Source organism: Myxocyprinus asiaticus, chromosome 29, assembly GCF_019703515.2.
Source record: "Myxocyprinus asiaticus isolate MX2 ecotype Aquarium Trade chromosome 29, UBuf_Myxa_2, whole genome shotgun sequence".
In the NCBI taxonomy this organism is placed as follows: domain Eukaryota; kingdom Metazoa; phylum Chordata; class Actinopteri; order Cypriniformes; family Catostomidae; genus Myxocyprinus; species Myxocyprinus asiaticus.
In genome coordinates, this window is record NC_059372.1 from 25,818,377 (window position 1) to 25,832,623 (window position 14,247).

At 36.8% G+C, this 14,247-nt stretch overlaps 1 protein-coding gene across 6 annotated transcripts; it reads right to left on the reverse strand.

Annotated features, from left to right (window-relative positions):
- Positions 1–545: 545 nt before the first annotated feature.
- LOC127420351 (uncharacterized oxidoreductase SP_1686-like) lies at positions 546–13,512 on the reverse strand. Of its 6 annotated transcripts, none has more exons than XM_051662568.1 (14): positions 11,340–11,358; positions 5,647–5,751; positions 5,436–5,520; positions 5,278–5,351; positions 5,101–5,160; positions 4,866–4,973; positions 4,704–4,760; positions 4,485–4,615; positions 2,466–2,520; positions 2,269–2,361; positions 1,999–2,133; positions 1,690–1,791; positions 1,444–1,605; positions 546–1,202 (listed from the first exon to the last, which is right to left on the reverse strand). In XM_051662568.1, the coding sequence occupies exons 2-14, from the start codon at positions 5,737–5,739 to the stop codon at positions 1,077–1,079; spliced, it is 1,281 nt and encodes a 426-aa protein (XP_051518528.1). In that variant the 5' UTR covers positions 5,740–5,751; positions 11,340–11,358; the 3' UTR covers positions 546–1,076. The 6 variants fall into 6 exon arrangements, 5 of the variants coding, with proteins under 5 accessions (XP_051518528.1, XP_051518526.1, XP_051518527.1 ...); XM_051662566.1 differs by lacking the exon at positions 11,340–11,358 and adding an exon at positions 6,544–7,197; XM_051662567.1 differs by lacking the exon at positions 11,340–11,358 and adding an exon at positions 6,230–6,471.
- Positions 13,513–14,247: the final 735 nt, after the last annotated feature.

A 14,247-nucleotide genomic window follows, 5' to 3' on the forward strand; every position in this document is an offset into this window, starting at 1 on the left:
TGTTAGGTTTGAAAATTCATTTATACTAACAAAGAGGCAGCGCTCAGAATCTAATCCAGGCTAACATCTATCCACAAATGGAAAAATAATTCTCCAACCTGTCCAAAAGAATGTTGTGATCTATGGTGTCACAGACAGCACTGCAATCTAATTGTACTAGTGGAGAGATGCAGTCATGGTCAGACATGTCATTTAACTCCGACAAGTGCAGTCTCTGTACTATGATGGGGCCTAAATCCTGAGTTTTTTTATTATTTTTTTTTATTATATACATATATGCAAGTCAAAATAGTTTACAAGAGACAACAAAAAGACTTACAAATCATGAAATAAATGTACAATTCAAAATCAACCACAAAATCAAGTGTTCACCCAGAAGTCATGTTCTCTAAAAGTAGGCTAAGCATATGTTTAAGACCAACTTTGGAATTTGACAGTCAGGCATTTCAAAAGTCCATTGCTTGACCAGAATGGAGTATGCCTGTTTATTTTTGCATGAATAGAGAAGACCATTATTGGAGGACAACAATGAACAATAAACATAATTTGCAGATCAAAACCTGAATTTTATTTGTCTTTGATTATGTAAAATACATCTTTTTCTCAAATTATGGACGGCACCAAATAAAAAACTTCTAATTAGTCTTATTGTAATTGTACAAAATGATAAGAAATGTAATTCTTTTATTCTTGTTAGTTTATAACCCCACATCATTATCTTTTATAAATGATCTCATAACATAACATAAATAGTTGACTTTTTCAAATTCCTTCATAGGCTGAGGCAGTGATGTCAGTGGTTCAAATGAATAAATCTGGATCATTTATTCAAGAATACGTTTAAGTATCGGTTACAATATACATGAGAAATATGATTCAGTTCAGTGTTATTATAATTATTTAGATTTTTCAATAAAACAAACATGACTATATTGAAAATAAAGCCTATTTTTCTTCATTGGTTCATTAAAAAAAAAACATCACAAGAGAATATACATCACAAACAGACTAATGTGATTATGAAGTGGAATATGAAATATATTTAGTATTTAGTGTTCTTATATACAGTACATTAATCAACTCTTCTGCTCATCACAGATCACAACTCTGTTTTCCAAACGGGCACGCTCAGCCGCAAACACCAGTCTATGACTTGCTAGTGTCTCCTTAGGACCTGACCTAATCATAGTCGGATCCTTATGCTGTATTGATAAAGAGAAAAACCATGGTGGAAATATTAGAAGTTGTCAAATTACTGAAATTACCTCACTATGAAGTCTTTACACATATTTTAACCATATTGCTACACAAAAAGCAGCATTCTGATACTCAGAAAATAATTGCAGTTATTACATTTTAATTATAAAATGCATAATTCTTTACATTACAACATGCAGTTAACAGTCTATTGTAGACAAGAAAGTGCAAATGGCAAAGTCTTACCATAACAGCTGCAGTGAACGAGTCGATAAGGTGATAATCTGCAACCCCGTGACCTCCTTTACCAAAGTCACCAGGCACTTCCATGTCTGCTGTGTGCTTTGTGATCTTATTAGTGAGGAAGTCAAACACTTTGATTTCATGTCCATCATATGTCAGTTCCCCCTTGAGAGATAATGAGCAAATAGGTGTTAAACATGGTAATGCCTATACAGTCATTAAAGTACTGAAATGAATTTAATGCCCCACCTTACTACCATAGATGCTTGTTCTGCGTAGACATATTTCTTCTGTAAACGCTACCATGGTAAAAGCAGCAGTCAAACCTCCTTCAAATTCCATGTTTACCACCTGCAATAAATAAATCAATCACTAAAAGTGTAAAACCATGAACTTTTTGTCTACTTTATAATCGACAAATTTTTAAATACCATATGAATTGTGTATGCATTCATGAGTAAAACCAAAGGGAATGTTATTGCTGATAATCTTAAAAGTAATATGAGAATACTCGAATTATGACAATACTTTAGAACATAAAAAGAGAGATCTTCCAACCTGATTTGAGCACACATCATTATCACATTCATAGACGCAGCGGCCATAAGGTCCTGTTCTGAGAGCTTCAGTTACAGATTCAATATCAGGAATTGAGTTGGAACAAATCACTGAGACCGGCCAACCAACAATCCCCTAATTAATGAATTAAATGTGACACTAAGTGAACTTAATAACCATCTTCTCTACATAACTCAAATATTATTTTTGTTACATGCATCATATGATAAATTTAAAACAGAAAAGAAAAAGTAATAAAATGTAAATTACTTTTTTCACTCGATCCAAGTAGATTTTGTTTGCAGAGTATGCACATTCCTCTTCTATAGGACAGTCTAAACAACGATTTGCAGCCCTAGCTGGCTAAGAAAATTATAGGATATAAATACTTTAAAATTCTCAAAGTAACAGTCAGATTTGTCCATTTTTTTCCTTTAATACTTCTTTATACTGATAAAAAGACCAACCTTGTTCTCTTTTCTGAAGTGGCTAAGGGACCCAAAGGATGAAACTTTGATACACCTGTAAAATAAAATCTTTCAATTTAAGCCCCTAAAAATATTATTCCACCATCTCAACTTCAAGACCTAACCTAAAACTTTATGAATATTGATATAAATTGAAGCTGGAACTCAATAATAATTAAAAAAAAATTATAAGGATTTATTTGATGATTATGGTGGCCAAGGGGTGCACAACACAACCAAATTAGCAAAGCAAATAAAAGCTGAAAACACAATGGAAATAAGCCACAACAAACGGATCATATTTAAGACCTTTGTTACTATCAATCTCCACTTTCACTTTCTTCTTCTTTTATAGTAAAAAAGGACTTGCAAATAAATCTGTTTCTCACCCACACCTATAATATCACTTCTGAAGATATGGATTTAACCACTGTAGTCACTTGGATTACTTTTATGCTGCCTTAATATGCTTTTGGACCTTTAAAGTTCTGGCTACCATTCACTTGCATTTATGGACCTACAGAGCTGAGATGTTCTTCTAAAAATCTTAGTTTGTGTTCAGCAGAAGAAGTCATACACATCTGGGATGGCATGAGGGTGAGTACATGATGAGAGAATTTTCATTTTTATAACTGTCCCTTTAAGCCACAACACAATGGAAATAATCTACAACACAACTAAATTAAGCCACAACACAACAAAAATATCAGAAAAGAAATAGTTTTAAAACTGCTGTACTTATTTGTCCTTAAGTGCTCTGGCCAATACCTGGTTGGGTTTCTACCAGAACTCAATGCACATAACTTCATCAACATTTGCTTGAATCCGTACTGGACAATGATGTGAAAATGACGTCACAGTACCTACAGCTATTCTTGCGTACCAGCAGCTCTTACGTGTCCTGCTCCTGAGAAAATGAGTTGTATGCAGGCTGTAGCCCCCGCTCGGATGGCAAAGTGCTCAGGGGAAACGGTCAGTTCCCCTGTCAATGCTCTGTTGTGACAAAATAAATGTGTTGTGTCTTAATTCCATTGTGTTTTCAGCTTTTATTTGTTTTGCTTATGTGGTTGTGTTGCACACAGCTCTGCCACCATAGATGACTATTTAAAGGTGCACTCAGCGATTCCTGAGAAACACTGTTGATATTTGAACTCAACTGGCAAAACAAACACACCTCTCCCTTCAGTGCTCCTTTGGAAGCTCCACCCCCTAAAGCAACTCTCCTGCTACTAAATCTAACATCACAACAACAGCATATATGGGTTTTGTGAAACATAGCATGATTTATGTTACCCACCTATTGAGAAAAATTAGAGCAACTTCTGCATCCGTCTTCAAGCCTTTTACCTCTCGGAGGTCACTCTACTGCTGAAAAGCCTTGCCAATGATGACGTGGCTCCTAGCCCTCAACTTATCATAATCCTTCTTTTTTAGTTTCTTCTGACCTTTTTCTCTTGGTCTGTTTCTCAGCCATTTGTCCTCCTTGGAGTTTAAAAAGTTCGCATCAGCCAGATTTGCCGTCGCTCTTCTAATGAAATTTCCTCTCGCTCTGCTCCCACCCCCCATCCTGTGCACGCACAAGAACCACCCTCTGTTGCTGATTGGCTGGAGTAGTGTTGTGTGGATCGGCATGATCCACTTTGTTTGTGTCCCATTTACAGAGCCAGGGCTGTGTACAAATACTAGATTTTTTTTTCAGCTCACCCACAGAACGGACAGCTAGCAGACTGTGAGGAGACATTTGCAGAATTTGACAAAAAGTGTTTTGGATTAGAATAACTGAGTGCACCTTTAAGCAAGAAGAAAGAAAACCATGCTCCAACATTAGAAAGCCAAACATAGCAGCCATCCAGTGAGGTTATGCATGATCAGCACATGCAATTAACCTAAACCCCTGAACATACTAACAGACACTGATAAAAGATGATAAGACATTCCATTCATTCTTTGCATCAATAGCACACTTTTCCTTCAGCTCAGCTCTACAAAATAATTACAAGTCATGTTAGTTAAGTGTACCTTCGTCCACCAGCCCAATGATGAATCAGATCCAAATCATGGCAAGACTTGGCTAACAGAGCAAAAGAGCTTTCTGCCTTGTTTCTCCAGTTTCCTCTGACAAAGGAGTGAGCAAAATGATAGAACCCCACCTATGAGAGAAGACATAGCTAAAATATAACACAAACAGACAATACACACACAGTTTAAACACTTCAAGTTTATTGAAACACATCCTACCGGTTCCAAATGTTGAATGTGGATAACATCTCCGATAGCTCCGCTGTCAATGAGCACCTAAATTGTAAAATAAAATAAAATAAAATAAAAATAGGAATGTTGTCCCCCTTTTCAGAGAGCTATTATGGTAATTAATGACGATTTAGAGGAAAATGTAAATACTTTTATTTTGTGGATGACAGGATCGTATTGGAGAACATGGCACACTGCGAGCATGACACCACTCTGAATGCAGGTCTCGACAATCTCAGAACAGTCTTCCTCAGTAACCTTGGAAACCATAGTATAGTATAATAATATTTACATCATTGTTTCAGATGGTTAATGGTGCTGTGTGTAATTCCTTCATGCACTGTCATGACTATGCCGCAGATGTTTAAAATGAGAGGACACTTACTGCCATTGGTTTCTCCAGCAATATGTGGTAGCCTTTCTTAGCTAAAGCCACAGCAGGGTCCTGAAGAACAATAAAATGGTTGAACATTGACCCCATTCAAAGCAGACGACTAAAAGTACAAGCTATGTCTGTAACAAATAAAGGAAATATGCCACACACGTCAGTGAGTTCACGTACCTTGTGAAGGCGATCAGGAGTGCAGATCAATACAGCATCTGCAAACTTCTCTCTCTCTGCTATACAACGCCAATCTATGTGAAAGCCAAAGAAATCAAGGCACTTCATAAAGGAAAAAGATGCAACACTTTTCCTGTAAAACAAAAGACTGAACATACCATCATACGTGTTTTCATCGGATACTTTGTGTCGCTGCTGTAGTTTCTTTCGAGCGAAATCTCTCGGATCAGCAATTCCAACTACCTGTGAAGAATCAGTAATAGGAATAATGGTTATTTTTAATCTGATAGTTGTCAAATAGCACTTAAAATTCAATATCAAAGCTGGATATTGTCTGTTGATCTAATATTAAAACTGAGGAAGTCATACCCGCATGCGGTTAGGATAAATCACAGCATAGTCAGAATAGTTTGTCCCTCTGTTACCAGCTCCAACCACGATAACATCGACAGGTGATGCCATTATAGGTGAATACTGCATATTTATCAACATATAAACATAAGTATAATTTTTCCTAAAATCACATTATAAACAAATAGTATCTGTAGATATGCAAGATCCACCTAGTTTACCATGCAAAACACTTATTCTTAAAAGCAGGCTAAAGATCTGTCAGGTTAGGACTTTGCTTTATAGGATGGTCTTTCTAGCAAACTATAAAGGTTGTGATATTTCGGATAGCTACTGGTTACCAGATTGTAGTAAATCATTAAACTTAATGCGGCAGCTTTAGACAATAGGCTGTAATAGTGTTTGCTCTGTTGAGGCCCAATTCAGAATAGCAGTTGTCTTGTGAAAACATATCTAAATCTTTGAGATATTGTCTACTCAGACAGGGGAAGTGTGTCGTGTGCTTTTTCCAGAGTTCCTTTATGATATGTAGGATTACAAATGTCACGCATAATTACATACGTTAATATTAGTAAAAACACAAAAAACAGTCTAGACTGACAATGTCGGCTTCAGAAGACGGGAGCGCTCAGCTCTTTCACAGTTCATTACTTCCTTGTTTACGTTTGAGCGATGACGTTTAGGTGTCGCAAGAGCAAAGCTAGAACGTGAAGATTCGTCCACCTGCAGCTCACTTACAACCAGAGCCCTTCTACGAAGGGGGACCTACAGGCAGAGATCTTCTACACTAAAATAACAATCTCCGAGTTTTTACCACAGTATAGAGGGTAACGGTCAACTTGTGTGTTACGACAGTAAGTCACCGTTTGCGGATACCACACAAATGAATGGGGAGAGCCGTAAACTGACACATACCTGTCGCAAAATTGTCCGTGTCTTCTATTAAACAGCCATTTTACCGTAGTAAACTCCACACATAGTTAATTCCAAAGGATCGTTTAGTGCAAAACTTGTTGATGATGAGCTGTTTCCTTACAAAAGCAGTTTATTCAGCGTTCTGAAGTATCTCCTCCATAGACATCCATAAAAAAATAATAATAAATAAAATAAAACTCACAATGATTGGACAGTGTACAGAGAGGTGAGAGACACTGAGGTATATCAAACTGAGTCGTTTGCAGTAACTGTATGTTATTAACATTCGATTCGTATTTAATCGTGACAAACCATACATCATAAGAAAGGTCTAATACTTCAGCTTTGATATTTAGCCAATGTTTCACAATAGAAATGTTATTGCCAGAGTACTTTATAAAGACGCACGTACCTATTCGTGTGATGTAAACTCCCTTTGAGTTGTAGCAGGCTCCAGTGAACAACACCAAATAAAACATTTAGTCCAACAGTGTGCACATTTATGGAAATTTTGATATAGTCTCATATTTCATAAATAAATATTATTTATGTCGGTTTTCCACTAAATTATGCGATATGATCATCTGACACACTGTAATAATTTCATATAGTGATTTCCAAACCTCCACGAAGCTAGAAGAAGCACAAGTTCATTTCGCTGTCCAAATATGGTCAAGCTAAAGAGGAAGTTATGACATCATGCATACCTAAGTGCCCACATAACAGGGACTTCCGCATCCCATACCATAGTAGGATAAATTACATATCAAGCATATAACGAATCAGTTGACTGCTGAGACTTTAACAAAAATATATATGGTTTATCTATTATTTCCATGCAGTCTCTGGTATTTGTATATGATTATTGACAGTTCTGTAGCTGTAATTGCAGATGAGCTGTACAACTTCACCTGCCAACAATCTGCTTTCTGCCTCATTATATAATTGGAATCCTCATGAGATTATTAAAACACACCGCTATAACAACTCGATTATGATTGGAAGTAAAATATATGCACAAGATAATGTTTATTATTCTGTATTTAGGCGCTAATGCTATTTGCGGCCAGAACCACAAGACATGGTCTTGGAAAATGATTCAAGAGTTTTAAAGTTATCATGCTCAAATTTGAAATAGAACATTATCAGACTTGTGGCTTCGTCCATTATGTTTCTATGCATCAACAAGGTCAGTGTCTTATATTATTTCATATAAATATTTATGGAAAAATAAATAGCTGATCACTTTACAATTTTCATAACTTTTATTGATTTTTACTTTTTAACAACAAACTTCTAAGTGTCTCCTTTCAAAAGAGACCAAATGCATCTAATACAATGTAGGGATGAACTACAGCCATTGTCTTTTTTGAGTATGTCATTTTAGGCTTGTGCTCAAAACAAGGTGGCGCACGTTAACAGTTTATGGTGCGGAATCTCTTAACGATAGTTAATCAACCTGAATACTACCTCCTTAGTGGAGAGTGGGAGAAGTTTTAGGAGCACCTAATAAAAGAACCACAAATCTGAAGAACAGCTTTATTCCACAGGATATCAGGCTACTGAACAGATTTGCCTGGCATTTCCCTGTTTCCCCTCCTGAAATCATAAAACTTATATTGGGAATTATGAATACTAATGAACCTAAATATCTATTCTGTGTTGCTCCTACACTGTCAATTACTGACACAATGACTACCTTACTCAACTTCACAGTCGACAGTATATAATACAATTTGCTGTAATTTGTAGAAGTGTAGATATTTATTGCCTGTGCCTAATGGCTGAGTGTTTTTCTCAGCCTGTGTTAAATGTCCTACACAGCGACATAAATCAAACAACAACTTTCACTAAAACAAATAAAGGATTAGTTTCAGACTTTCAATTATGATATTTTAGCAATAATTTCTTTCATAGCTAATAGTGTTAAATGTTCTTATATAATTTACAAAACTATACCAAAATAATGGACTGTACAGTCAAAATAACAGAAGAAACATTTAAAAAAAAAAAAAAAATTACATTATATATTATTAAAGCATTATGTGACATTGTTTTTAAGGGATAGTTCACCCCAAAATTCTCTCATCATTTATTCACCCTCATGCCATCCCAGATGTGTATGACTTTCTTTCTTCTGCTGAACACAAACAAAGTTTTTTAGAAGAATATTTCAGCTCTGTTGGTCCTCACAATGTAAGTGAATGGTGGCCAGAACTTTCACGCTCCAAAAGCACATAAAGGCAGCATAAAAGTAATCCATATGACTCCAGTGGTTTAATCCATAGCTTCTGAAGCTATCTGATAGGTGTGGGTGAGAAACAGATCAATATTTAAGTCCTTTTTTTTACTATAACTTCTCCTCCCTGCCCAGGCAATATCCACAAACAATGGACCTCATCAATGAAAATGTCTTAAATATTCAAAAGAATTGGGAGTAAAATGGAGCTTCCGAAAACTTTCCACAGGATTCACGAACGCTTCGTACTCCCCAGATTTGTTAGAACTTGTGTATGTTAGTGAATTCAGTAGAAGAAAGAAAGTCATACACATATGGGATGGCATGAGGTTGAGTAAATGATGAGAGAATTGTCATTTTTTGGGTGAACTATCTCTTTAATGTCACATAATGTTGATTTACCACAAAAAATAATTATTACTCACCTCCCTTTTTTATACGCTGTTACAGTAAGACACTTTTATTGGAAGTGAATGGGGTCAATAGTATATTTACATGATTTAGTGATAAAATAGCTTACTAACCATATCTGTGTAAAGTATGGGATCAAAATCCCGTCAAAAATATTGCGGTCAATAATAAGCATGAATCAAAATAATACGTGTGAATCAAAAAATTATAGCCGCAGATTAAAAAAAAAAAATAAGTGCAAAAAAAAAAAAAAAAAAAAAAAAAAAAGGCCAGATCAAAATAATTAGCGTAGATCAAAAAATAACAAGCATGAATAAAAAATATATAAACACATTTAAAATATGCTGCAAAAAAAACAAAAAAAAACAACTCAGAATTACAAACAAAATCATGTTTTCCTTGGTTATATTACTGTTTTTTGTGCTCTCTGACAATTTTGCTCATATTTTCATTTTGTTTGTATGCTTGCGCTGTATTTTTCTTTGCTTTTGTTTCAAAAGTGGAACAAGTTGGGTTCTGAACTCGCGACTACATTGGTACAGCTAGTAAAAACATGCATCAAACATCCACACCAACACAGCCTTGTTTTTTTGTTTTTTTTTTTAGATATGCAGCCAATAACCTACAAACAAGGAAGTCTTAAATAATACATGTGTTAACGGACTATGATAATGGCCTACTCGGACAACACATTGTTTCCTAGAACTGGCAGAAAATACTCAAAACAGACACAAGCAGCGTATCTATCAACCACAAATAATATAATATTGAGCAGCTGCCGTCGGAGTTGCATTGGAGTGACGTCACCTCCCCTCTTCGAATGATTGGCTAGAGGAGAAGCTGTCAATCAAGAATTAGTGGACCAATGGGGAGGCAAAACGTCCCCTGATTTACATTAAACTCTATTCACGAGTTTTAGAAAATCAATCGCAGAACTTGGAAACAAAAGCAAAGAAAAATACAGCGTAAGGGTACAAAAAAAATGAAAATATGAGCAAAATTGTAAGAGAGCACAAAAAACAGTAATATAACAAAGGAAAACATGATTTTGTTTGCAATTCTGATGACTTTGCTTTAATTTTTTTTTTTTTTTTTTGCAGCATATTTTAAATGTTTATATATTTTTGATTCATGCTCGTTATTTTTTGATCTGCGCTAATTATTTTGATCTACATTTATAATTTTTTTTATATGCACTTATACATTTATGATTCACACTTATTATTTTTGGATCTGTGACCGCAATACTTTTGACGGGATTTTGATCCAATAGTAAAGTTCTATCCAATATTACAACTGTGTTGTACAGTGACATAACACTGGTAAACCTTGTAATATGGTAAATGCTGTAATGCTGGTAAATCCCTATGTGAAAGGTTCTTGGCTCTCTTGGAAAAGAAGGAAGCAGGAGACGGCAAATCCAGTTCAAATGTGTTATTTAGCAAAACTCAAAACTACACTTTCCAGCGGTAAACACTCAAACACGCTTTTCAGCGGCTAACACAATGTTCATTCGAACAGCACTTTCTCTCACTGGCGTCTGGCTTGCCCTTAAATCCGTCTCCAACTCTCACTGCAATGACAAACAGCTGTTAGAGACAATCATTGACAGGTGATGATCCTTACTGTTCTCATCTCCTGATCTTGCTCTCCATTCACAAACCGGCGCTTAACAACGCACCCACTACCACACCCTGATTTTATCACACTAAAATATAATTAACACATATAATGTTTAAGCCCTGTGGCTATACTTTTGAAACATTGTGTATTTTAATGTTTATGGATTGGCCCCATTTACTTCCATTGTAAGTGCCTTCATGTAACCTCGCTTTTGGCTCTTTTTTTTTTTTTAATAAACGAGGGATGAGTCCAAAAAAAAATGATGGTAATCATTCTTCAAATGCTGTCAATTGAGCTTAACTTGTATTGAACCTGGAACATTCCTTTAAGGCCAATTATAAGAAACCCAATACAATACAACACAACACAATAACCTACTGTATTATTGCCATTTCTATGATCATAAATTCTTACTGGTATGTCTGCCATATTAATCATTCTTAATTTGAAGCCATAACTGTCAGCTGTAACTGTCATCATTGGTTCAACTGTCTTTGCACAATTAAACATCTCATCATCATACCTCATCTCTAGTGGACTGTACATGGACCAGAGACCTCTCGTTTTATCCTAACCCTCAGCCTACGCAGTTCTGCATGACCACAGTCTACTTTAAGCCCAGTCTCTGTCAGAAGCCAAGCTTTGTCAAGCTGCTGCTCTCCAAATTGCTGCAGGGCAAAGCGCAAGAAAAGTTCAGCAAGGCATTCTCTTCCCAGACCAGCCTCAATACACAGAAGAGCCTGTTCTTCATGCAGGTCCAGGGCTTTGGTAAAGTCCTGTAAACCAGACTCCTCACGGGAACAAAACAGAAGGCTGCAACCTCGACAGCAAAGGTCCTCTGCCCACACCCTGTGCTCTTCTCTGCTGTCTGCACCGTGGCCATGGATGACCTTATTCAGATCAGACACTGCCCTCTCGTGGAGGCAAAGGTGGGCCAGGCAAGCTGCACGCTGCCTAAGGTATTGAAGCTTCACCTCATTGACAGCTCGCACTGCCAATGTCAGCAGGGCTAAGGCATGCTCCCACTGGCCACTTTGAGAGACACTGCTGGCCTGCTGAGATGCTGCCTGGAAGCACAGATATTAGAATTCAAATCACTTTATAAGCCACTAAAGAGATGTAATCGAATTTGCCTTGAGTAATAGCACAAGAACAATCCAGAAAGAGAAAACTTTTTATACCACATCAAAGCAAATTTGGTTGAATTTATTTACCACTAGACCAGCCTGGAACAGCATGGAAATTCATACTGGTCTAATCTGATCTCTCAGCAGGGAGTACTGTATCTTAATTTCTGTAATATTTTATTGGACCAGTGATTACCTGTGCCAGGTGTTTTCTTTGAGAGGACTGCAGAAGACTGATTAGAAAGTCTAGAGTTGCTGGTTCTTTTTCAGCCACTGCACTCAGATAGTTGGCTGCCACTGAGTAGTTCTGTTGCCAGGCCTTCACCACACCCCATCTGGCCTTAGCTGTGGCATCCCGAGGCTCCTGACCAAACACCTGCTTCAGGTGTGCACCTGCAGCATTCACATCCCCTGTCAAACATCGGTTCAAAAATCTACTTTGTAAAACACATTTTACTTAGACTTTAGGCATAAAGTTAATAAAAAAATTACAATTCTTTTATCATTTACTCACCCTCTAAACGCGTATGACTTTCTTTTTTCATGTGGAACAGAAAAGGAGACGTTAGGTAGAATGTTAGCCTCAGTTATGATTCACTTTTATTGTAAGGAAAAAAGATGAAATCAAAGAGAATGGTTCCTGAGAAGAACATTCTTCCTTACATTTCCTTTGTGTTCCACGGAAGAAAGAATGTCATACAGGTTTGGAACGACATGAGGGCAAGTTGCATGATGACAATTTTCTTTATGTGAACTATCACTTTAATTCACAATATATACTCTCAGTTTTGTATAACATAATTTTGTGTTCAATTAAGAAACCTAAAGGGCCACAGGAATGACTCAGATGTTCTATACTGCTCACCTTTGGCAAGTAATGTATCTATATACAGGAGGTGCCACCTAGGATCCCTGCAATCAGTGTTCATTAGTGCTCCACCAACCAAAAAGGCCTCCTGAAGGTGCTCCTCCTGACAGGGTACTGGATTGGCCAACAGAATCTCTAATAGGCAGCTACGACAGTGTTGACCTAACCATTCACTGAGCAGCTTTCTTGCTTTGTCTTTAAGGGACAAAATGCTCTGAGTGACCTCCTCAGCACCACACTGAAGGGCAGCAAGTATGTCTTGTGTGCATTCCTGGAAAATGATCAATACGTCAGTTAACCACCATGCAAGAAAAATGTATTCTGTAATGAGTGTCTGTTATATCAGTTATATCTGAAATTAAAACATCATGTGACGTGAAGCGAAAGAAAAACCATGCATGTGAATTCAGTGGTTAACAGAGCTGATTTCAGGGGGAAGTTTCTGTCTTTGCTACCCCACCTTCTGTTGGTTCAGCATAAGATAAGTGAATCCTCTTCCACACAAAGCCTGCACATGGTCTGGGTGCTCCTTCAGGATCACACTAAAGTCAAAGATGGCAGTCTTCCATTGGCCCAATAAAGCATAACATCTTGCTCTCTCCAGCAGGGAATCTATTGCTCTACCATCTAAGAAATAATCAGTTAAAGGGATAGTTCACCCAAACATTTACATTCTGTAATTATTTACTTTATTACTTCATGTTGTTTCAAACAAATGTAAAACTTTAATTCTTCCATGGAACACAAAAGGGGATGTTAGGCACAGTGTTAGCCTCAGCAACCATTCACATTTATTGTATGGAAAATAACATTTAGCCTAACATCTCCTGTTATGATCCACAGAAGAAAGAAAGTCACAGGGGTTTGGAACAACAACAATGTGAGTAAATGATGACATAATTGGTCATTTTTGGGTTAACTATTCGCAGGGTTCTAGGTTATTTTTTTCTCTTTCTTAATGAATCATTTCTGTTAACTGATTATGAGACTTACATGCAGTACAAAAATTACAATTATCAAGATAATATTATTTAATGGAAATTAATTACACAGTCAAGCAACTAAAATGTGCAGAGCTGAAGAGGAAACTATTTTTCTGTACAAAACAAGAAATTACATCAGTTAGATACAATCAGTGATGTGAATTCCTGTGAACATACAACTGCATTTTTTCCATCCCCTATTATGTAATAGAATAATGTAACGAGTATAGTTACAATTGACCATGGTGGGGGCCTGGGTAGCTCAGTGGTAAAAGACGCTGGCTACTACATCTGGCGTTCGCTAGTTCGAATCCCGGGGTGTGCTGAGTGACTCCAGCCAGGTCTCCTAAGCAACAAAATTGGCCCAGTTGCTAGGGAGGGTAGAGTCACGTGGGGTAACCTCCTCATGGTCGCTATAATGTGGTTCGTTCTCAGTGGGGCGCATGGTGAGTT